A 24,915-nucleotide genomic window follows, 5' to 3' on the forward strand; every position below is an offset into this window, starting at 1 on the left:
AGGATTGCGAGCTCAAGGAGCGTAGTTGGACCTGATGATCTCAAAGGTCTCTTCCGGCCTCAACAGTTCTGTAGTTCTGATTCCAAGTAACGAAGTTTTTCCTCATGTTCAGGTGGAACCTCCAGTGTTCCGTTAAGTTTGCTTGCGGCTCCCGCGGAAGCTGCTGTTCTCCGCACCGGGACCTGCGGAAAGCCCTCACTGACTTCCCGAGTCTGACTCTCCTCACACTACTTCAGCCCCTCGCCCGGGCAGCGGGGATGTGGCGCGCAACAGGAGCAAAGGCAGCTGCTACCACCACTACCGCCATGCCTCAGGCACTACCGCCCTGCGCATGCGCCCAGTCTCCGCGCCCCTACGCCGGCGCAGCGGATGCACGCGCTTTGCCCCCGCCTACTTCAAACGCCCTTCGCTTCGCACGCGCTCGCTTCGTTTCCGTGCGCTGGGCGGGCAGAGGGGTTGGGGCTCGGGAGTGCATGCGCGGCAGGAGCTGGCCGCGCGCTGTGCGCAGCTGCCGGCCCAGCGTGAAGCCGCAGATGGAGCCTCCCCCTGGCGCCGCAGGTAGGGGTGAGCGGCGCGCGGGCGGGCGGCGCGCGGCGGTTCGCACGCGCAGCAAGGGGAGGGGGCCGATGGCGGAGCGCCCCGTCTTCTCCCCACCCCCTCCTGCCGGGGCTTCCTCGTAGCTTCCCACCGCTCCGTAACGCACGGCGGCGAGGAGAGCAGGCTGGGCTCCATCGCCGACGGGTGCTAGGAAGAGCCATCCTGAGGGGCTCGGCCCGCCCTGTGCGAGCCCCTCCTTGGTGGGTCGAGACTGCCCCGACGCCCGCAGCGGGTGCTCGGCTCCCTCTGGGCAGCGTTTTCTCCGCCGCGTCCTTCCGCCCTGCCTCCAGCCGCGCCCGTGACCTCCAACGGCAAGATGCGGGTCGGTGGCACAGGGTGCTCCGAGGCGTCGAGGTGCTTGCGGGACCTTTTCACCGCCCAATGCAGCCTCCGAGGCTGTGTGACAGGTCTAAAGGCAAAGTACCAAGGTTAGGTGAATCTTGCCTTTATGTTTCCAAGCTCTGGGCCCAGCAGTTACAGCCACATATTCCCAGAAGTGAATTTTAACTTGTGTCCATACACCCACGTAATAGTCACCCACACTGTTCCTCAGGCAGGTGCCTTTGGCTGGGTATGTCGGTTCTGAAAGGCCAGTCCCCTGGCAGAATGCAATCAGCGAGACATGAGTATAGCTGAACTAATACAGGATATTTAGACACCTGTAGTTGGTGGTGAATGAACTACAGGGGTTCTGACTATGCACCTCAGTCCATGTGGGCTGTGGCCACTTCTTCCAAAGCAAAAGGGTGCTGGCCAACATCAGGAGCTTAACTTCCGGTGCAAATCTGCCCTAGGCCTGGAACTCCAGGCTCTGGAAACAAGGCACTTGCAGAGTAAGCAAGTTCTGACTTTGTTGGTTGTACCATCTAAGCATTGATGTCTTATTAAATTAAGAAAATGTTATGAAACTTGTAGTGTTTAAAGTGGTGATTTTTCTTCCATGGTATAATTTTGCATCACAGTTGTTCTTTGGAAGAAGTCTAGTTATTGCACTAGCTTAATTCAGGCTCTTGGGTGTGCAGTGTAGAGCAAAAGGAATGGCTTCTAACAGGAGGTCATGAGTGTTGTGCTTCCCTGTTTGTCTATAATTACATTACATGTCCCTCCTAATCCTTGTTGTAGCTGTATGTTAGTAGTGGTAGGACTACTGAAGATGTGTTTGGGTACTTGCTATGTGACAGCAATACTGAGATTCATCTACTGAGCCATGGTATTGCTTACTGACATGTCTCTAAATTTGCTGCCACGTTATCCAATATCTTTTGCTTACATCTCCCCAACCATCAGTCCTTGGCTGTTATGGCTGAGGTGAGAACCTCAGGTTCTGAACTAAAAGCAAAGATGTCCAAGTGTGCTTGCAGAGAAACTGAAAGAATAGCTGAAAGGGGTGTGAGCTGCCCTGCTCCTATCAGTAAGGTGTTAACTCAGATACCCTGCTGCGGTAGTTTTTATGTCATCATTGTGAACTGTTTCTTGGCTCACATATGAGAAGAAAAGGGGAAGAATCATAGTTTAGTGAGTTATTACCACGACTGCTTCAGTTTATGGTCACAAAAGACAAGCCACAAATGTTTTCATGACTTTGTCAAGCAGTAAGGGAGTGAGTTTAAAATATGGAACCTGTGAATTACATCCTGATTCGTATGGGAGGAGTTTTTTGACAACCAGTTTGGAAAGGAACTGTTGACTGTGTCATTAAGTGGTTACATCCAGTAAATAAATTGGTAGATAAATGTGTTGGCGGAAGTTTATGTTGCACTGTTTGGTTTTACCCTTCCTCAGAATGTGTGCTGCAGTCCAGCATTGAAATTATTTGTATGCAGTGCATCCAAAACTATGTAGCGTGCAGTTTCCAGTAGTAGATGTCATGGGTTATTAATTAGCTCTTTTCATTTTTTTCACTATGCACTTGGTTATAGCTGTCATGTTTAGGTGGTGATGTCTGCATCCTTAGCCAGAGATTGACAAATAGGGTTACTGACAGTAGCATAGATATACAGTACATGTTTTGATACCGATCTTGAACATTTTTGGGGTCTTAAAAACAGAGAGGTTGAAGACTGGTGAAATAATTTTCCTAAGCTACTTTAAAAGTCTGTTTCTTACTGTAATGGGAAAATAGAGGTTGTTCAGCAGCAGTGTATCAGTGGAAGAAGAGAACTGGACTTGCCGAATGGTTGTGACTTGGTTCTAAGTGGCATGGGTAGTAGGACAGAGCTAGAAGAATATACTTCTTAATTTGTGTGTGTGATATTTGCTATTTGGAAAGAAAGGTGTATGTATTATTTGGAATGGAGTGGTTAAAAAGTGAAATATTCAAGCTCTTGAGGAGTTTGGGCAGAATTTTTTAAATCAACTTTTTATTTGTGATGTACATTCTGTTTATCTTAGGGAATTTTGAAAGTTAGTAAACAGGAGTATGTAGTGCTATTGCCACTGGTTAGTGCTGTTTGGCATGAGGGGAAATCTTTTGTGGTTAGCATCACGTCTCTTAATTACTGGGGGGCTTACTTGGTTGTTACATTTTTTCCTACATCCCTTTTTCATCCAAATGCTGGGTACTTTGTTCTTTCTGTGTAGATTTAGCATGTTACTCATCTCCCGTTTCTGATGCAAATTATTACATAGTTCTGGAGTTCAATACTTAACTCTGGTTTATGTGGGTTTTGGTTTATATGCTTCAAATAGTTTGTGATTTTTGCAGAATCTCTGTTTCTTAGTCCAGGTGGAGGGAAGCAGTAAATTCTTGGACAGCGTCCACTGTTAATTAGAGACTGTACACTTGGGACTGGTTTCAGACAAGAGGTGCTCAAAAGTTTAGATACTGCTTAAAAACTGTGGAACTCTATGTAGAAATCCAATTGTATATGTATTGTTACTATATTTTTGTTGTCCCAGAAAAAGAAAAGTATTTTGTTGCTGAAATACTGCTGTGTAGTACCTTTAAGTTAGAAAGTTGTTTGGAGGATTTTATATCAGTGACCAAGTGAAGTGTTCAGAAGTTTTACAATGGCAAAACTAAGGCTGGCTGTCCTTGCCCAGTCCACAGCCGAGTTGTTACTGGCTTTGTTTTATGTATTTTGCTGGAATGTTCATCTGCAGTTGCCAGAAGGGGTTTGAAGTAGAATGGGGTGTTCCCCTTATAGGTGTTTTACACCCTAAATTTTCCTAACTGGTAGGTCTGTTGTACTTGAACAATAGCTCACGCTAGGTGTTAATGAACCTGTGTTACTTTCAGTAGCCAATATTAAGCCCTGATCTGTAATTAATTTTCAGGCCTTATAACTGGCTTTGCTGTGTGATCAAGAGTCTAAAAAAATCTCATCAGATATTTTCACAAGCAGCTTCAGGCTTGGCTTTCCTTATTACTCAGTAGATGTATGGGCATTTGCAATTTGCATGCAACTAATAAGCATTCTTTATCAGGTCTACTTTTCCTTTTCTTTCTAGATATTGCAGACTGGACTTGCTGTAATACAGCCATTGTTCATTTCTAGCAAACAGGCTTGTCAGTTTCCTCCTAATCCAGTACTGCCATATTGCAAGAACATGAGCCCCAAAGCAAAATGTAAGATAACAAATTCAACCAGTGAAGAAGGTGAAAATTGACTTTGAGGTGATGATAGAATGGTGCGAAGTTAAAGCTTTGGAAATTTTCCCTGGTGTTGTCATCCTTATACTCCATCTTAATTTAAAATTATGTCAGTATTGGATAGAAAGATCTCAAAATCTGTGACTTTTTAAATGCAAAGAAATGTATTCATGTACATTTAAAGAAGAGATGTTTGCTGTGTAGAGAAGCTGCACTGATCAGCCTCTCTTGCTTTTAAATGAGGGTTTTGCTGTATCACAAGTATTGTTTCACTTGGATTATAGCACTTCTGTCACTTCATGTTGTCCCTCTATACTTTAAAGCCGTAGTAGAGAGCAAAGTACTTAAGATTCTAGTTTGTATGCAAACACCTATGTGCAAATGAAATTACCAATCTCAGTAGCAGTTCACATATGCATAAAGGTGTTTGGTTCTGATCCATCATCACAGTCAGTTCACACTGGATAGTTTTGAGTGATAAAATACATTACCTTAAAAGGATTGGGAACGTTGTTTTGTTTGTTTGATTGGGTTTGGGATTTTTTTGTTTGTTTGTGGGACCAAGTTACAAAGCAGTATGCTGAAACTATTTGTCACTTTAGCCCCCTTAACCTCTTGGCAGTAAGGGCACAGGAGCCCCCTAACAGGGCTGAGTACTCACAGTATTAATTACATTGATGCATAAAATTACAATTGTAGGGAAAAACCCCTTAGGTTTTAGAAAGTGGAGTGTTTTTCTTCTCGTGATGTTAGTGGATCTATCTCTAAATTAGTTTGGTGTTAGAATAAGAAACATCCTTCATAGTGCAAATTAACAAACTTTCAGAAGGCGAAACAAGTCCTTAATCTAGAGATTTTCATATAGTTGAAAAAAGGCAAAAGGAATTAGCGGTTTCACATCATGGATGTCTTGTGTTTTGGTGAAGACTTCCTTCTGAGGTATTGCTTCTTCGAAAGTTCTTGCCATGTATGTAATTGTGGACCTGTTCCAGTGTGTGGACCAGTAGTGAACTGGATTGGGGAATTTGTCTGAGAAGTTGCCTGACAAGAAGCTACTTTACTTCTAAAACAAATTAACTTGCCCTTTCAGTTCACCACAGGGCTGCAGAGCACTTCTGTGGTCAGAGGGTTTCAAAAGCATCCTAGGGGTCAAGAGAAGCAGGACTGCAGTAGTGCCATCTTGCTTTGACTGAAGCTGAGTTTTCGTAATGTGAGCATCACAGCTGATGCTGTTACAAAGTGAATTATCAAAGGGTGAATAAATAGTGTGTTTGAGGAGGAGGCAAACCAGGCATTTGGTATAACTGTGTTGGACTATATGATGTTCTGAACAAACATCCTTAAAGAGTTTTTAGCTCAAACTAAGGAATAAAAAGCTGTTGTGCTTGTTAAATTCTTATCCCTTTATTTTGAAGAAAGTGGCTCTTGGAAATGCAGAAATTCTTTCTAAATAGTCTGTGTTGTTTAGCTATTCAAAATCACTTACTAAGAGTACTGAATTCTGTTTTGAGGCAAATGAAAGCAAACTGCAACTATGCTTTGTGGCACAGAATTCAGGTTGCGGCATTTCTTCTTGTTAAGTTGGATTTCTCAGTGGAAAACCTCCTAGATCCTCCATTTAAGAAATTGCCTTATTATTTTTCTGAAGACCATAGCAATACAAATTTCAGGTTATGCTCTCATACATGCTGTGTTTTTCAGCTTTATGACAGTAAGTAAAAGCAGCCAGTTTGAGAAGGTAATAACGTGCATAGAAAAATACTAGTATCCTGAAGTAAAGGTAATTCTGTCTGTAGTACACCTTCTGTTTAGTAGGGCAGAAATTAGAATGCGCTGCCAGAATGTTTTCCATTATTTTTGGTTCATTGTGCACATGGAGCAGAACAGAAATATACAGGGTAATCTTCTCAGCAGTTTTAAATCTTGGACTTTTCTGCCTGTTGATCTCTGTGGTCCTTCCATGGTACTTCATGCTTAGTGACGGTTTTAGCATACTAGTGTATCTTATATGAACAATGGTGTGTTATTTCTGTAGCTTGGCTTTCTCCAATGTATAGATTAAAATTTCTTTCATGTTTTCTATTTTTTTTTCTTAACTCTTGCAGAAAATTCTAAGCTGAGGCATGTAGAAAAAGATGTTTTGATTCCCCAAATAATGAGGGAGCGAGCCAAGGAGCGTTGTTCAGATAAAGTGCAAGGTAAGAATCAAATATTCATTGGGAGATAGGTGTATTTGCTTTCGTGCCCTGAATATAGTCACTCCTTTTGAATCAAGTACTCTGCATCTTCTTGTTCTGATTTCAGCTGGGATAGAGTTAATATTCTTCCTAGTAGCTGGTACAGTGCTGTGTTTTGGATTTAGGATGAGAATAATGTTGATGACACAAAAAGAAAAAATAAAAAAGGTGAGTTATACATCACTACTTTACAATAGATTTTGTTATTTTTGAATGGTACAAAGAGATTTTCATGGTCCCTCCCCATATTATCACAAGTAAATCTCTCTGATAAAGATGCTGCTATTGGAAGAGCTTGTTTAACCACATTGATGCCATCTTTTAGCACTTTGTGCCCTCCTGCCTCCAACTATTTTGCTGCAATAAATAGCTCCCCTGTGAATGATGCAGTGAAGGAATTCCAGATGTGGTGCTGTCTCTGAAGTCTTACCCTGGAATCTCTTTTATTGCAGTGGAAGCAGCTGCTCCATCAGTGGTTACACTTGCACAGGTTTTCTATAAAACTTTGGTTTTATTAAAGAATCCCATTTCCAGTTGGGAATATATCTTCTTTGCTACATCTCTGCTTTAGCAGCTAAAAAAGAATAAAAATTATTTATTCATTTCTTTATTGAAATGCAAATACTGTAAGGTGAGAGAAGTCTTTACTTTCATTCAACTGTGCGTTCTAGTAGTTGTTTCTTCAGATTGTCATCAGTGTCTTCTGTGCCTCTTCCAACAGTATTTGCTGACAAAGGAGTGCATTTTAGTTTGTTGCCATATTGCATTGCATGTATTAAGCAGTTTTTAGTTTAGTAGGCAGAACAAATGTTTCCCTAATAGTTTTTGTCTTTTGCTGTTACCTAAGAAATTTCAAAGGAAGCTTCTAGATAATTTTTTTGCTAGGATTAGAGTCAAGTCTAGTTTAAGTCAACTAATTGCTTTCTAGAGTTCTCCAAAAGACATAAAACAATAGTGTTGTAATAATTTTGAGATAAGTGGGTAGAGAGTTTGGAATATCTGCTGAAGGAAAGTGCATCACATGACACGTAAATTTTGTTGCTGTCAGAAGGACTTAAGACCCTTTTTTTTCCCATTTGAATGATAGTTAAATAATTTGTACTTTGAATTCTATACCTGTTCAGGAAGAAAACTGAGGAGGAAAATGAACTGCAGTAGTGTGGGTCATTGAAAGAGGCTATCAGCTCAAAATATTTTGAGAGCAAGCTATTTGTATAATTTTGTTTGGGGATAGACCAAAATGTGTGTGTGTTTTTCTTCTCTGAACTTTCCCTGTGTAATATGAGGACTGTGGTTTCTTCATTGAAATTTTCTATGGCAGCAACCAGCTTTGGAGATTCTTGAGCTGTGAGTAGTGGACCATTAGCTAGCAGCTTCTTCATGTTTTTTTTCTCCAGAAGTTATAATACAAAATATTACCTTTCTTTTCTTTCTGTGATGTTAGACAAAGCTATACTTGTTTTTATTTTCTCCTGAGCAGAGTTCAATTGTGTATCTTTAGGAAAATGAGGGTTGTTGATGTATCAGTCTCTTATTTCTGTCACCTGTAAGACAGCTCTGATCAAATTGTGTGGAAGTTAGAAGTTGAAAGTGAATAACTGTGATAAATTTTTTTTTTCCTATATCAAATAGTCAAGCAAAATGCACATTGATATCCTCACTAAAAAAAGGTGGTAGCATAATTTCAGCTATTTTGTTATACATCTTTTAATCTGGATCAAGGAGAGTGTGGAAGAGAGGCAAAACTATGGGAAATAAAGTTTAAGCACCTTCCTGAAGAGAAGAATTTATCATCTCTTAAGTCCATTGTGAAATTACTCCTGGAATAAATTTGTCTTGTTAAGTAGTACACAGGGAAAAGTTGGTTTTGGTTTTTTTTTTTTTTAATACTGTAAACAAGCAATGAAATGTCTGTGAGATGTCTGTAAGATTTTTACGTTCTTTGAATAGCTCTTTCGAGTACACCTTTTGTTTGATTTTTTTTAATTTATTTTTTTAATTTTTTTAGGAAATTGTGGTAAAGGCATTGGTAATATAGGAAATAAAGCTGTTCTAAAAGTATGGGCCTTTACAATTTACTTGACCATGCTAGGTTCATATGTGTCCCTATGGGGAGCCCCTATGCATTCAGTAGTGCTCTGCGTGAGCGTGGAGGTCCATCTGTATACAGTCCGTTACCTTAGCCTGCAGCTATACCACTTAGAGCTATGTGCTTATCAGAGCTAATAAGGCAAGTAGTGACAGCCTGTCCAGCGTGTTTTGAAGAGCCATCCAGGGAAACAAAAACCCCAGGGGTTAAAAACTAAAAAAAAACATAAGGGTTTTGTTAACTCAGGAGGTGATCCTGCTGCCCTAGCATGGTTAAGTGGTGGCCCAATGCTGTGCTTGGTTGTTAGCCTGCTCCAACAGCTTGGAGATGAAATAACCATGAAAATGTGGCCATCTGATATTTTTTTAAGAACAAAGTAGTATTGTATCTTGTCATATTTAATTTTACTTCAAATTATTTAAATTTACTTTTTCAAGTTGTTCCAGCATTGTTCGTGTGTGTTCTGCATGTTTCTCAAGAATTTAGTACATTTCAGCTGCAGAATAATTCCTTTGTATTTAAGTTTTTTTTTTTTGAAGCACTTTTTCAGTGAAAAATATATATATTAGTAATTTTCTTAAGATGGTAAACATGCTTTTTGTGAAACGCTAGTCAATTTTCCATGACCATTGTGTGTGTATATATATATATGCTGTATTTTGTTAATATTCATGTACCCTAGGTATGTGAAATTGTTGGCTTTTACAGGAGTATCAAGTGTTACAGAAACCATGCAAACAAAAAACCCAACCATGTTGTCATACAGGAACTTTTCACTGTATTTATACAAGCTGTAGCATGAGTACATCTGAAATAATACCAAATCCATGTTTTTCTGTATTGCTGTGTCCTTGGCATATTAAAATACACACTTTCAAACCGAAGTACCTAAAAGCCACATTTATTTACCATTCTTCATTCATTGCTTTTCTGAAATAATTAAAGCAAGCTATTTTCCTTTAAGATTGTCGAGTTTTTTGCTTTCATTTCCAGCTTATAAAATCTAAATTTGAGGAAACTGCTTTAAAGCAAAACCATAGCAAATTTTGGGATCCTGAAGTTTAGTATTTTTCCTCATAAAGTTTAGTTTATCAGAACACTGTGGGCTCAGCTAGCTGTGTTGTGTTTTCTCATTGCTCTGAAACTAGGGACACTCAGTAAAAAAAAACAACTGCAAGAGCTTTAGCTTATCTTGACTGTATCTACAGAAACGTTTGTCTATTCTTTAAGATCACTTATTTTTCTGTTGGTAGTTACTGATTCTGAAACTTAATGGGTTTAGGTAGAGGAAAAACTATTGAGCACAGAAATCCACAAACTTTAAAGATTGTACATGCAATTCAGTTTGATTTTTGAGTTACTTGACTTGGAAAATTAAAACAACAGCTGACTTTGATGGGTTGCAGATCCTGAGATCCCAAAAAGGAATTACTAGATCACTGAGTCAGTAATGAAATCATAATTTTGTATTATTTGTTGTATATATTTTGTGTATTTGTTTTATAAAGCATTTCTGCCCACTTTCTGAAACCTCACAGTACTTTTTTCCTGGGAGAAAAACAGTCTTGCTCCAGAGACAAGGAGTTCTAAACATTTTTCTTTGAAATTATGTTGTCTACTACTGTTGGATACATGATCTGGGTTTGGGCCTTTCAAGGTTACATTTCAATGAGTGACTTGCAAATGTCTTATCTAATGATGGACTCCTTAGTAAGGCTGAAGGAAGGATTCAAGCAGGAAACCGAGCTGCAGACTATCCAGGGTGAATAGGTAGTTCAGATCAGCTTGATTCTGCCATTAGGAAGACAGGTAAGAGAAACAGTTTGGATGATTGAAGACCTGATCCTGCCTATGATTCTGGATATAAGAATGTGGCCATTGATAACTGGCCAGATGACAAGTTGGTTTTTGTGTTTTTTTTTTTTTTTTTTAATGAGAGGGAGACAAAAGGGAGATGTTTCCACCTGTGCTGAATTGAGGACCTTCTTTGGAGAAAACTGTTATCTTGTTTCTGTTGGCAGTAGGAACTGTGTAATTAATGCAGCTGGATTCACATTGCTGAAAAAAAAAAACTCTTGATACTTGTCAAGGCTTTAAAAAATCCTTTGGAAAGTGTGGCTGGAAAAGGACATTTCCAAGCAGCCACCATTCTTCCATTATCCAGTTTCCCCATTAGCCCTTTCCTCCTCAGGGCTCATGTTGATACTTAGTGAAAATGATGGGATGCAACACTACTGCAGGCTTCTCTACAGTTGAGCATGACCAGTGTCAACCAGAGTTTTGATAATGTGCAGTTACTCAACAGTCCTGTCATTGACATTATCTCTGTCCCCTTAGGTGCCACCTGCTCTAGACCATGACCCTTACACCTGACATATCAAGGCCTGTAAATCCAAAGAAATTTCTGATTGAGTTACATGTGATGCTGTACATTTAAAGGCTCAAGTGCACCTTTAGGTATTCCTTTAAAAAAAAAAAAAAGTCTTGCTATACACACTTGCTTGTCAGAAATACAGATAGTGAAATGCATGAAATACGTAGCAGATTTCGGCTTGATGTTAGTTGATGTTGCTTGCTCCGCTTTGTATTGCAAGCCACATTCTGTTAATTGATGCAAACCCTTGCTGAATGCTGGGGAGGGTTCACCTGTTGGTACCTGCAGTCATGATTCTGAGGCTGATACTGGAAGATGCTAAAGTCTGATAGCAGGCAATAACAGCTCATAATTAAAAATTGAGGCAGTTTTCTGGAAGGAAATAAAAATTCCTATCACCATTTATAACTTGCCTCATCTGTTTGGCCTCATTGTGAAAATGTAGTTAGAACAAACTGGAGTTTAAAAATTCACCTATTTTCAGAGTATCTGCTGATATAGTGATCTTCTAATTGACCAAAGCAAAAAGGTCAAGTAGATGATAAAAATCAAAGAGTTAATGACAACTGGTAATTTTTTTGTTTTCAGTTGAGCTGCTGTGACTGTGAATTGCATACATGTGCTTGTGTAAATGTTGTTCAGAGTTTGATGTAAAGCTTGAGAGGTTATATGGGACAAATGATTTTATGATTAGAATAGTCTTCTCTTAAGAGAATGAAAGGAGAACTTCCTTATTGCCTGCAACTTCGTTTTTGTGAGAGGAAGGTTAGTATAATTTGAGAACATAGTTTCAAGCCACTGAAAAAATTGCAGGTGGAGAAGAGGATAAACATTTTCTTCTGTTGCTGTATTTATCATCTGAATATGAAAGTGCATTGCAGTCATATTGTGTGACCCCATGGCCCTAAATAAAGTTATCAAGATTACTGTTACTGTCATGCAGTTGTCAGTTATTTAAATTATTTTAGATGTTTTGATAGTGTACAACTATATTTAGTACCAGTCCTAAATCACTACAGGTTTGCCCTGGCTTACATTTCTCAAGTAAGATGTGAATTTTTTATATGATGTTCTAGCTTCTGCACAATACCTTCTATTTTGGAAAAAAAAAAAAAAAGATTCAGTTCCATATATTTCCAATGAACATTTACTCTTCCTCACATTTAACTATGTGAATTAACACAGTCTCCAGAGGGATTATGGTATATTGAGCTTTCCTCCAGCAAACTAGGCAGAGAAAGCAGCTATATGTAAATTACAATTTGAAGAAATGAGATCCTAGATCTCATGGAGTTGCTTGATTGGTTGTTTTTTTTTGTTTGTTTATTTTTCAGTGATACTTAAAGCATTAACTACCCTAAGCTAATTTAGGGGATTTTACAGCAAATAAATATGAAAGCATATTGTGTTGCTTGGTGATGGAAATTTAAATACTCTAACCAGTGTTAGGACTTGGAAGAAAATGTTCAGAGAGGGAACTTGCCTTGTTTGAGTGTATATGTGTATATACACACATGTACATAAAAATTTTCCCCTTCTCTTCATGTAATTGCAGCCCAGCTGATGGCAATAAATGGGTCAGACTGCTAGCTTTACCATTGCAACTTAGTTGTGTGAGTGGTATGGTGGTTTGTTGTGTTTTTTTTTTTTTTTTTTTTTTTTTATTTTGTGAGGGACTGGAACAGCTTTTACAGGGACAAAGAGAAATGAAATCACTTTCAATGAAAGAAAGAGGCCTCATTATAGCCACCAACAGCAGTTATTGACAGCTACACTTCCTATTAACAAGGAGCATTTAAGAGTTTGGCTGTTGGATCTTTGGACTTGATCTAATTTGCTAGCATTAATTAGTTTCTTTTGAGCACAAACACTTGGTGCTTACAGCTATAGATTTGGAGGACTAATTAGGACAGAAAATTGAACAGAATGGGGTAAGGCATTAACCTTCAACCATTACCAGCTGGGGCTCTGATAAAGACCACAGAGTCCAAATGCTCCTATTCATGGAAAGACTACTCTAATGAATATCAATTTCAGCTAGGTTGCCATATACTACAAGCACTGTCTGAATTTTGGTTCTCTTACCTGGTAGAGATTTTTATGTATAGACTAATGTTCAGAGCTCATAGGTAGCCATCCTCAGGAGGTTACCTATGTTTTGTACAGTCTTTCAGTCTGTTTTGTTCAAGTTAATTTGACTGGTTTCTGTTTTAGGTCCTGAATTTCAAATTGGTTTGCCTGTCCAGCATAAATATGTTATCGTAGCATAGATTAATTACATTATCATAGAATTACAGAATGGTCTGGGTTGGAAGTGGCTTCCAAATGTCATCTATTCCAACCCCTTCTGCAGTAGGTAGGGGCATCCTCAACTCGATCAGGTTGCCCAGAGCCCTCCCAAACCTCACTTGGAATATGTCCAGGGATAGGGCCCCAACCACCTCGCCAGGCAACCTGTTCTAGTGTTTCACTACCCTGATGGTAAAGAACCTGTTCCTAACATCCAATCTAAATCTACTTTTCTCTAGTTTGAAGCCCTTGCTCCTTATCCTATCACTGCAGGCCTTTGTACACAGTCTCTCTCCATCCTTCCTGTAGACCCCCTTCAGGTACTGGAAGGTCACTATGAGGTCTCCCTGGAGCCTCCTCTTTCCCAGGCTGAACAACTTCAGCTCCCTCAGCCTGTCTTTGTAGCAGAAGGGCTCCAATCCCCTGATCATTTTCATGGCACTTCTCTGGACCAGCTCCCTGGTCTTATCAACATGAGAGTCATGAGGAGAGGGGTTGATGGTGAAGACTGAGGCAAAAATGTTGTCGAGAATCTCAGCCTTATCCATTGTTACTAGTTCCCCACTGTTGCTCATTGTGGGGATAAGCCTTCTTTGACCTTCAATTTCTGGTTTACATATGTGTAGAAGCCCTCTGTATTTTTCTTCACATCCAATGCCAAGTTCAGTTCCAGCTGCGCCTTGGCCTTCCTGATCTCGTCCTTACATAACTGGGTAGTGTCCCTATGCGCTTCCCAGGATGCCTGTCTCCTCTTCCAGTTCCTGTGTAGTCCCAACTTGCCCTTTAGTTTGACCACTAAGTCATGGCTCAGCCATGGTGGTCTCTTGCCTTCCTTGCCCAATTTCTTACACCTGGGGATTGAGATCTCTTGTGCTCTATGGAAAGCATCCTTAAAGATCTGCCAGTTCTGTTCCACTCCCTTATCTTGAGGGCTGTTTCTCATGGGGTCCTATTTACTAACTCCTTGAAGAGCTGGAATTTTGCTTTCCTAAAATGTAGAGTGCTGACTACGATTTTCATTGGCTTCATACCCCTTAGGACAGTGAACTGCACTAGTGCATGATCGCTGCAGCCCAGGCTGCCTTTGACTTCGACATCCCTCATGAGTTCACTTGCATTTGTGACCAACAGGTCTAATAACCTATCCCCCTCATGTAGGGCTGTTAATTTCTTGTCTTAAGAAGTTGTCATCTAGACGCTCCAGGATCCTCCTGGATTGTCTACAGCTACATCCCCCAGAAGGATGAGAGCCTGTGATTGTGATGTCTCCTTGAGCTGGAGTAAGAAGACTTCAATCAATAGGCTCTGCTTGATCGGGTGGCCTGTAGTAGACTCTTGCCCACAAGGCTCTGTTTGTTGTCCTGATCCCTAATTCCCACCTGTTAGCTTTCAACCTGCTTATGACTGTTCTTCAGTGACAACTATTTGTACTCTATGCACTTCTTTACATAGAGGGTATCAGCTCCACCCTTTCTTCCTCTCCTGTGCTTTCTGAACAGCTCACCTTCCATAGCCACACTCCAGTCATAGGATTCATCCCACCAAGTTTCTGTAATTGCCACTATGTTGCAGCTTTCCTGTAGCAAGGCAGCTTCCAGCTGCTCCTGTTTGTTGCCCATGCTGCATGCATTGGTGTGGGGACACTTCAGCTGGGCTGCTGTCCATGTCACCCCATTGTTCCCCAGGGTGTTTCATGGGAGCTACCCTCCTGTCTCCTATTACCTCAGAGGCCCCTGGCTCACCTGTGTAGGAGCTGGGCTTTGCTGCAGTGTTCACAGCATGCTTCAGGGCAACAGGTTGAAGGTCCTTACTATCACCCTATCCTTGCAACCTTGGTATGTTATTCCTGCCACTTGTCACAGACAATTTTGATATTATTGTCACTGTCTTTCACCTCAAGTGAAATGGCAGACTGAAGTCTGTCCTTAGGCTCATCTCTAGTGCACCTGGTTTTAACACTCTCCCCATTTGTTAATAAATGCTGTTTAAGTATGCTGTATATTTTTGAGTTATTGTGGTATATGGTGGTATCCATGACAGTTACACTGACCAAGCTAACTGCTGAACAACAAGAAGACTGCTGTTGAAGCTTTTATGATGAGCTACAATTACTGTGATGGCGGGTTGCTGATTCAGTTTTAGGAGGAAAACTGTGCTTTCAAACTGCGGAAGGAAAGTACTTCAACTGTATATAAAGAAGAGAGGAAAAAAAAATTACCTTTATCCTTTTGTACCATTTCTTGCATTATTGGAAATGTTGGACTTGAAATGAAGATCCAAGACTACCAGTTGATTCTATACCTTAGTCATTTCACTACACCCTGACAAACTCCTCATCAAATCTGGATTATTGCTTGTCTCTTCATGTGACTTCTGTACCTGAAAATTCCTTGCCCAGTGATGAGAAAAGTGTAAACGTTTCTTCTTTGACATCTTTTCTGCAAACTTGTTTCTTTCAGGAAGGACAATACCATTAGTGACTTTTGTAGAAAGGTCACATTAATAACTTTTGAAAAATTTAATGTTTGGATTATGTCTAGTGTTGAGCTTTTTTGAGGCTGGTTGCCTTTTATGTGCTCTAATTATTTCCAGTTCTCCACTGGTAAACTGTACTGCTAGATTCCATGTACTGCTGGTTCCATGTGAGGCAAGGTGAGGTCAGTTTGGCACAAGCTGTGAAAATAAAGAAATTCAGACTTGCCTGTAGCTACTGATATTGATGCATTTCATTGTATTTAAATCAGTCTTCAGAGAACCACTTTTTCTGACTTTGTGAGGTGAGTGTCCACAGGACAGCAGCTAGTGGATAGGGGAGATGTCATCAGGTTGTTCTCTCAGTGCAAGGAAGAGGCTGCAGTGGTGGTTGTTGCAGACTTTTACCAATACCAGGTTTGTATCTTTTCCTGGGATTTACAGTGTTGGCAATTCTCATAGTTTTCTCTCCCAACTGATATGTTTTGCTTCTTCTGTGTCATTTTTTACTGCCAGCAAGTGAGGGCATGCTTGGCATTTTATAGGATTCATTGATGATGGTGATAACCTACAGATCCCGTAGCTTCTAGATTAGAATATTCCAGTATTGTATTGCTGCAGCATAGCTGCAGTTAACAATGCATTGCTAATGGCAGTACTTGTACCTTACTTAAACTGCATGTCCTTAGTGATTTATTGAGTAGTTGCTTTGCAGTTTTGGATTATAAACCCCTCTTAGATACTGTGTTCAACAGCACCACAGTCAGCACATCGTGTAAATAAATGGAAAACAATTCCAGAATTGTTTTTAGGAGCATGCTTTGAGATTGAAGAAAATTATATCTGGTAAACAAGAGTGATCACATCCTGCAACTTGAAATACTATACTTTTGTTGCTCATTACTTTTTATTCCCCTGCCTTTGGGGTTGTAATTTTCTACAGTGAATCTGACAGCCCAGTCAGAATAATTCATAAGGGCAGTGATAGAAAGTACTTTATTTTTTCTGATGTAAATAAATCTTGTCAATCCTCACCTGTCATAATTTCCTCCTCTTGTTTATTTGCTTTGTGTTGGTTTTTGTTTGAATTTTTTATTTGTTTTGTTTTTTTTCTGTTTGGTTGTTTGGGGGTTTTTGCATGCTCCTTACTGTAAATAAACTCCCTTAACTTAGTGTGTCTTCTGTTCATTATTTAAGAAGCAAGTATAGTCTAAACATTGCTGAAGAGCTTGGGCTGCTAAATATGGAAGGTTTTGCACAAGCCATTGCTTTGTCCATGATGCCCATCCTGGGCATGACTATATTATGGCTATGTGGAGGGAAGGGGATAGTACCTGTCTAGTGTGCCATTCCATTTCCTACCCCAACAATGCAGCTTGTACAAAGTTTGAGAGTACAGATTTCTTTCCAGATTGTGGAGTACCTCAATAAAGGAGATGTTTGAAAGCAGAAGTCAGCATGTTTGAAGAGATATGGCATGCTGAGTGAGACCTACTGCAGCAGGGCCAGCACATAGACTGTCAAAGATTCAGATGGGCATATTCCTTCTGCCAGCAGGATGAAAATCTGCCAGGCTGTAATAGTTACATTCCTACAGTATTTTAAGGCACTGCATTTTTACCTTTAATGTAGGCTTTGACGTGTATCTAGTTAAGGAACATAAACTTCTACTTACTACTTTCTGAATTATGTGGAAAAGAAGATTATAAAAGAATAGGTATTGTTTGGAGCATTATAATCAGGTATTTAATTATGAATTAGTAATTAATGAAATAAGTAAACTTTAACAGCATACTGATAGAACCCAGAGCTTCTGTGGTGTCTTCAATAACTTCTATCCAATGTTCTCTATTGAAAATATTTTTTTATCTACAATTAATGATGCCTTACTACTGTTGAGTAATACTTCAGTTTCTCTTTGTAATAAAAGTGCCCTCATGCTTTTGAAAACTTTCTGATGTAACTGCTTGGGAAATAGAAAGCATATACATGTATATGTGATGGAATTGTATTTTTTATATATATTTGAAACAGCTTGACAGTTTTAAGTCCTTTGTGGAGAGTGAGAATGGTGTGGAAAAGTCCTCTTGCTTCAGCAAGGCTGTTGTGTAAGTTGATTTTGATGTGCTTCATCTCCTGAGTAGCAATGAATCTTCAGTTTTAAAATGTGGTATTGTTTGGGGAATCTGGCCTCTTCACTCTGCCATCAAATTCATGTAAATATTATGTAGTGACTGGGCATAAACTTTGGAGAAACATCAACTGTTTGGCAGACAATACTTGTTTTTGGGGCTTGTAATTTACTAATGTTTGTACTTCTGTAGAAGTAAGATATCTTAACAGTTGGTAACTTCTTTAGCTGCATTCTCCCAACAGACTGGTAATCCAGATCAATAGTTCTGGTTTTTTGTCCTCTGCCCTTGATATTTAATTATCAATTCAGGAAAATTCAGTATGTGATTATTTTTTTTCTTTTTTTACCCAAGTTAAATATCTTAGTTCCATTCTCTTCCAGATAACCACTTATGCATTTATGTACCTGAATTTAATTAGATTCTCATTACTGCTGTTGCTAATTAAAGTTAGGATTTCATGTTGGATTTTTAAATGCAAAAATATTGCTGTCTCTGAAAAACAGCTGGGTTGGCAAAACTACAGTACAAAGTTCTTCTCTAGAGAAGTACTTGAGCTTAGAAAACCAATGCCACATTTCACAGGCAGTTCTGTTAGTACATCCTAACTCTGATCTCATGGTCTTACAGTTCACAAAAGTATTTTTGCTCAGAGGTGCTGTTTCTTCCACACCTGATGTTACTTACCTCCATTGCCCTACTGTTTGAGCTACATGCATTTCACAGAAGATGCAAATTTTAACAGTGACTACAACCACTTCATGTGAAGTGAGTAGAATTCCCTGGTTTCTAATATAATATAGTCAATGTCTTTGATTACAGGGTTTGCATACTAAAGTTTAGGTTCTGCCACGTGCTATGGGCATCCATGTAAAGAGGTAGTATAATAGTACCCAGTGTTTTGTGTGACCAAACACCAACTGATTGTGCAATAACCTTTTATTTGTGTTTTGTACTAACAGTTCTCCAGTGCTCAAGTCTCTAAGCCTTGGCTGAATTTGCAGTAAAAATTCAGAATGATCACTTGAAGCAATCAGAGGGGATGAATCTGAATAAGAAACATTATCTAGCCTTCATTTTCTCCCTTCTGCAGTCTTTCAAAGCTCTACTGAGGCAGCAATTACTTCCTGCTCTTCTGCAGTGTTCAGAGAGAAGACCTTTGTGAGCTGGGCACTAGCTCTGGAGACTTTTATGTCAGCTCCTTGAACTTCTCCTTTATGATATTTTGTTAAGTCATTCCAGTTCTAATAATTTGAAAATTTAGTCTAAACCAGTCATTCTGTTTAAATCTCTGAGGTGGGACCTAACTGCATTCTGGAAGTGCAGTCTCTGTTTTGTGACAAGGCAGTAAGAAGGACATCAAAATACTTCCAGCTTTGGGCCAGACATACAAATTTTAGGTGGCTAAAATTAGGTAAAGTGAATTCCATTGGAAATAATTTTTAGTCTCTCTTCACACATGTAAATGAGAGTAAGACCATGGAACATGACCAATGCATATGTGGTGTAGCATTGGCATGCATAAAGCAAGGGTGGTTATGCTATGAATTGATGTTAGGGTATTTGATCTCCTACAAAAGCCATGTAGAAATCCTTAGGCTTTGTGAGCATTTGATAAAGATGCCTGTGAGCTGTTTGTTTCTTCCCTATCTCAGGCTGCTGCCACATTGCTTGGGAGTCCCATTGATTGGTTAGTGTCTCCTCTAATATTAAACACCAGCATGCTTGTGGTTCTATGCAGCTGTGAAGTGGCAGGATAGCAAGTGTCTTTCAGCTCCCACCAAGGTGTGGTGAGAAGGAGGGGAAAGGCAGTGAATGCCTGCCTACTTTCTTGCAAACATGGTTCAACTGTCCACTGCAGTTAACAATTTTAAAATCTGGGGAGAACACCTGGAATCAAATGAAGTTTTTTTACTGTCATAGCCCCTATTACTTCTCTCTTTTTTTTTTTTCCACCTTTAATCACTGGACTCTATTTGACTGAGGAAGAAATTAAATTACTTTCCTTAACCAATTTGTCATATTACTTCCTGTTTCATAACTTTGGGGGTTTTTGTCCCCAAATATACAGTACATAAGGCTGAAATCAAAATATGTAGGGGAAAATAGGCGAAAAATCCTGAGTATAAACTTAAATTCATAAATCTGAGACTTTTAACCAGCCTGCTGTGCAAGGAAACAGATGCCATGCAATAAATTAATACTAAGCTGAATAATAAGCAAGATGTATTGTTAAAGTTCTTTAATGCAAAGAAAGTGATTTGAGACTTTCATATGCTTGTTTTCTTTGTTCAAATGAGGCCCTTGCATGTGTTTTCTTTATTGTTCTCTCTTGCAAACATTTGAGCTTTGTTGAGTAGGGAACTCAGTCTCTGGTTGGGCAGTGGTGATTAACTTACACTAAATAGGCAGCAGTAGTGTGATTTGAGAATGAAAAGGATTCATTTCTTTTAAATGAGGGGAAAAACCCCAAGACTGAAGGAAGTAGTTTACATAATCTGTAAACCAGTTAAGGAGCTGAATATTTATGCAGGCTGAAATTGAAGCTTAGTTGCCCTCTAGGGGTTTTACATTAATACAGCATATGCTAGCTTTTGGGTGTTTGTTGTTTTTTGTTGTTGGGTGTTTTTTTCCTGTTTTTTTTCCTCGGAATAGTGGCAGTAGAAATCTTTGGAAAAACTTACATACTGACAAATCTGTGGTGGTGGAGGCATGTGTACATCTGCATTCAGTGAGTAAAGCTCGTTTAGTTCAGAACCCAGAATACAAAGGAAAGATTTTATCTCTAGTACATTCTTGTAATTTCAGTGTGCCCATGAAGAAGGTACTCTCTGCAATCCAGTTACAGCACTGAGAGGTCCCCAAAGAGCTTTCAGTCCTTCATAGACATGGAAGACAAAAAGTTACATGAGGATAGGATGTATTGGTGCTGCTTGAGAAGTCATGGTAATGGCAGCAGCAAGACCCTCAGTCAGCTTTTGCTTGTGTTCTAGCCACTGAATGCTGTTCTTTAATTCTTGGTATCCTCAGCAGCCTGACTAATGCTCAGGTGTGATTGTACGTATTTGTCAATATTGTAAATACTGTATATTTGTACATATCCATTGCATTCCGTTGTAGACTGTAGTTTTTGCTTTGTAAATACAGCTTCATTTGCTTCTGAACTGAGCTAGTCTGGGGGTGTTAACGTGGGAGGGAAATTTCAGCCCACCACACTACAACAATTAATTTTGGTGCCTTTCAACACGGGGCAATTGCTTGATTGATTAATTCCTGCTCAGATTAGGAAGCAAAATGAAGCTGCTGTGGATTCTGTGGCATTTGATATAGTCTGTTGTGACTGTGATAATTTGGTGATGGGCTGTTTCAGCCATGATAGATAAGATTGGAAGATATGTTGCATACAAGTTACTTCTTTGGTTTAAATACAAGTTAAAGAGATTTGGTGATTACTGCCTAAGTTTTATTGGAGTAGGAAATTATGGTAACATGACTGTAGCTTTGCCAGCAAAAGTATATGAATTTATCATTCCTATTACAACAGGGGTCTTCTATCACATTTTGCCTTACAGCAGGTTGAGCTTTGTTGATGGATCCTGTGACTGAACTTGTTGGAAATGAACTTTGTCTCCTTCAGAGAGCCGTTGACAAAACCAGAGTAGTGTGTTTGGGTAGCATATGCTATTTCATAGTAAGTATCCTCATGCCATGGCAAGAAGTGTGACCAAAGTAGCTTCTAAACTAAAGCCCCATACCTGTTTCTCCTTGACTAAACTTTTAGTGTCTCCTTGGCTGATGGTTTTGTGGCAGATCTGTTGCTAGTATTTGTTTGAAGAACTGCTAAATAAATTCTTAGAGCGCAGTTGTTCTAAATGCGGAAACCACGTTTGTGATTATCATTGCTGATTCTTTCATAACAGCATTGAGACTGTATTTCTCTAAAATCCTTTAGAAACAAGATACCTGGAGCAGGCAGAATAGATGCCTTTAAAAAAAGCAGTCCCTGCCAAACTTGACTACATGTGTGCATACAGGTCGAAGAGCACAGTGCAGTCATCTGTCGCAAGTCAGAGCGCTATGTCTGTTCTACCAAATCAAGCTGGGATTTGTGCCAGTAAAGTCTGTGGTGCTACACAGATTTTAGTACTGTTTGTCCATTAAGCTTTACCCTGAAGAACTCTTTCTTGAGAGACTTCCATATCTGAGAAATGGTGCATTTTGTTTCACTTTGTTGATTTGTCAAAGGCTTGTTTTCATGTGGTTAGAGATGGTCTCCAGAATGAGCTGCTCTGTCACCTTACCAGAGATGGAGGTGAGGCTGATTGGTCTGTAGTTGCCTGGGTCTTCCTTCTTGGCTTTTTTGAAGACTGGAATGACCTCTGCTTTCTTGTACCTCTCCCATTCTCCATGATTTTTCAAAAATGTTGGAGAGAGGCTCAGCAACAACATCAGCCAGCTCCTTCAACACACATGGATGCACCCCATTGGGGTCCATGGATTTGTGCAGTTTCAGATTGTTCAAGTGATCTCTAACCCAGTCTTCACTGACCAGTGGAGTATCTTCCACCCACCAGTTCTGCTCTCTTATTCCCAGCGACTGAGATTCCCGCAGGCTGGTCTTAGGAGCGAAGATTGAAGCAAAGAAGGCATTCAGCAATTCTGCCATCTCTGTATCTTCTGTTATCATCTCTCCTGCCTCATTTGTTAGTGGACCCACTTCTTCCCTATTCTTCCTTTTCTCGTTGATATGTTTGAAGAACCTCTTCTTGTTTTCTTTTACCTCCCTAGCCAGCCTAAGTTCCAAGAGAGCCTTGGCCTTTCTCATGTCTCTACATATTCTGACAGCATTTTTATAATCCTCCCACCCTTTTTCCACATGTTGTAAATTTCCCTCTTCCATTTGATTGTTTTTTTTTTTTTTTTTTTTTTAGGAGCTCCTTGCTTAGCCATGCAGGTTTCCTGCCTCCTCTACATTTTTTTTTTTTTTTTTTTTTAAAGGGGAATGCATCTGTCCTGGGCTTGAAGGAGGTAGTGCTTGAATATTAACCCAAAACTTCAGTATTGGAACTTCGAGTTAAAAACCATACTTTTCCAAACACAGTAAACTGAACTGAGGAGGGAAAAAAAAAATATGATTCCCACAACAGCATGCTGTAGCTCAGAGCTGGTGGCATGGTGGAATAGGTGTGAAATTGCCCCTTTGAGAATTATGTAAAGGACTGCTCTATCTCCACCGTGTGGCAGAAGGACACTACTGCTCTTTCTGCCTGTTGGAGAATTGCTGTCAGAAATTTCTTTCTTTTAAAACTTTGAAGTTCAGCTAAGGAGTCAGCCACTATGGGACAGAGGGAGGGGGATGTTGTTTCTTTTAATCATCTGTTACACTAACTTCCAAGCTGTCCCTGAGTGGCTCAGCAGCTCTTGAAGAAGGTGGGAGGATAAGCATCAGCAAGGCTACTCTGTGCAGCTCAAGTTGGATGCGCTTGTTTATATAGAAGCAGGCAGTGACAGACAGTAGCCATGGGGGAAGTTGCATTTGTTCCAGTTCTGCCTCTTCCAGTGCCTGGTGTGGTAATGCTTGATGTCAGGGATACTTACTGCAGGGTGAGAGGAAAATTAGATCAAGTCAGTCTTAAAGGAAGCAGCTGTTTAAAGCGAGTGCAGTTTAACTAGGTGGCTGTGCACATCAGGAGGGCTCCACCTGAAAGCTTACGTAGAAGCCAATGCTTGTACTTGACAAGAACATTCCCAAACCAAGTATCTTCAGTAGGCAAATAATGATTTACTCAAGTCAACAGTTTTGCATCAATATGTTTACAATAAAGGATTTTTGCTTTGGGTAATTTAATTAAAAGAGAAGGAGGTCTGCTTTTCTTGAGGAGCCCAGCCCATTTGTCATCTTTGAGCACTTAGATCTGCCCTGCCTGGCAGAGTACAGTAAAGGCCTTATACGTAATAGTTATGCCCTTGCTACTTGTCCCCTGTCTTTTGGGGTTATCATCCTCTTCTTTGTACTGCTGTGCTCTGGGTGTCTTTCTGAGAGACAGGAGAACTTGTCTCTTAGCTCTTAAAGAGCTGGCTTGCTGGAACTTGATGAAGGTGATAGTGTACTGTACTTCTGTGGGGCAAGATACACAGGTATGCATATGCACGTACAGATATGAGCTGTACACATGCATACAAAAAATGCTGACAAATCTAGGAGTCTTGTCAGTTTAGACCCACTGTGCAAGTGATCATAAGGGTTTTGAAAGGCACCTGAGAGCTTTGTGCTTGAAGGTGTAAGCCAAGCTTATGGTTGGAAGGGGTTAGGAAGAAACATGTTTTTCCATAGTGTTGACTTTCTGACACCTTTTTCTGAAGCAGCTGTTACTGCTTTTGAAAAAGATGAATACAGGCCCTTTGATTCAGTATGTCATTTTTTCATGTCTAACTGTAAATGCCCCCTAAAGCAACGTCTTCAGACTTGTTTCTTAGGAAATCAGTAACAAGTATACTTTACCCCTAGGCAGTGTGTTTAGGGAAACAGTTTCTGTTTTGGGGGGAAGTATTCTTCCTTTGCAGATCACAGTTGTCCTGTCTTCTTGGCAATTTATTCTCTCCTGCTGTGTGTTCACCTCTCAATCACAAGAGTGACTTTCAGCATCCTGGTAAATCATAGCTATTCCTGGGACAGCAGTGTACCTTTGTGGACAAGAAGGCAAATGGTATCCCTGGGTGCATTAAGAAGGGTGTGTCCAGCAGTTTAAGGAAGGTTCTCTTTCCTCTCTTCTTTGCCTTGGTGAAGCCACATCTGGAGCACTGTGTTCAGTTCTGGGCTCCCAAGTTCAGGAGAGGCAGGAAAATGCTATAGAGTCCAATGGAGGGCTACAAGGATGGATGGAACATGTGTATTACAAGGGGAGGCTGAGAGACCTGGGGCTGTTTAGTCTGGAGAAGACTGAGAAAGGATCTTACTGATAAGTATCTAAAGGGCGGGTGTCAGGAAGATGGAGCCAGTCTCTCTTCAGTGGTGCCCTGCAATAGGATGAGGGGCAGCAGGTACAAAGTGGGACACAGGAAATTCCACCGCAACATGAGGGAAAACTTATTTACTGTGAGGGTGATGGAGTACTAGAAAAGGCTTCCTAGAG

The 24,915-nt window shown here is 40.1% G+C and overlaps 1 protein-coding gene across 1 annotated transcript in view; it reads left to right on the plus strand.

The window, feature by feature from the left end:
• The first annotated feature begins 526 nt into the window (after positions 1–526).
• Positions 527–24,915, plus strand: part of CMC1 (C-X9-C motif containing 1) — a 30,886-nt gene continuing 6,497 nt past the window's right edge. The window contains exons 1-2 of the mRNA XM_054384985.1: positions 527–558; positions 6,295–6,387. Of these exons, the coding sequence (XP_054240960.1) occupies positions 534–558; positions 6,295–6,387 (118 nt within the window). The 5' untranslated portion in view covers positions 527–533. The remainder of the gene's footprint in view (positions 559–6,294; positions 6,388–24,915) is intronic.

Source organism: Indicator indicator, chromosome 11, assembly GCF_027791375.1.
Source record: "Indicator indicator isolate 239-I01 chromosome 11, UM_Iind_1.1, whole genome shotgun sequence".
NCBI classification, from domain to species: Eukaryota; Metazoa; Chordata; class Aves; order Piciformes; family Indicatoridae; genus Indicator; species Indicator indicator.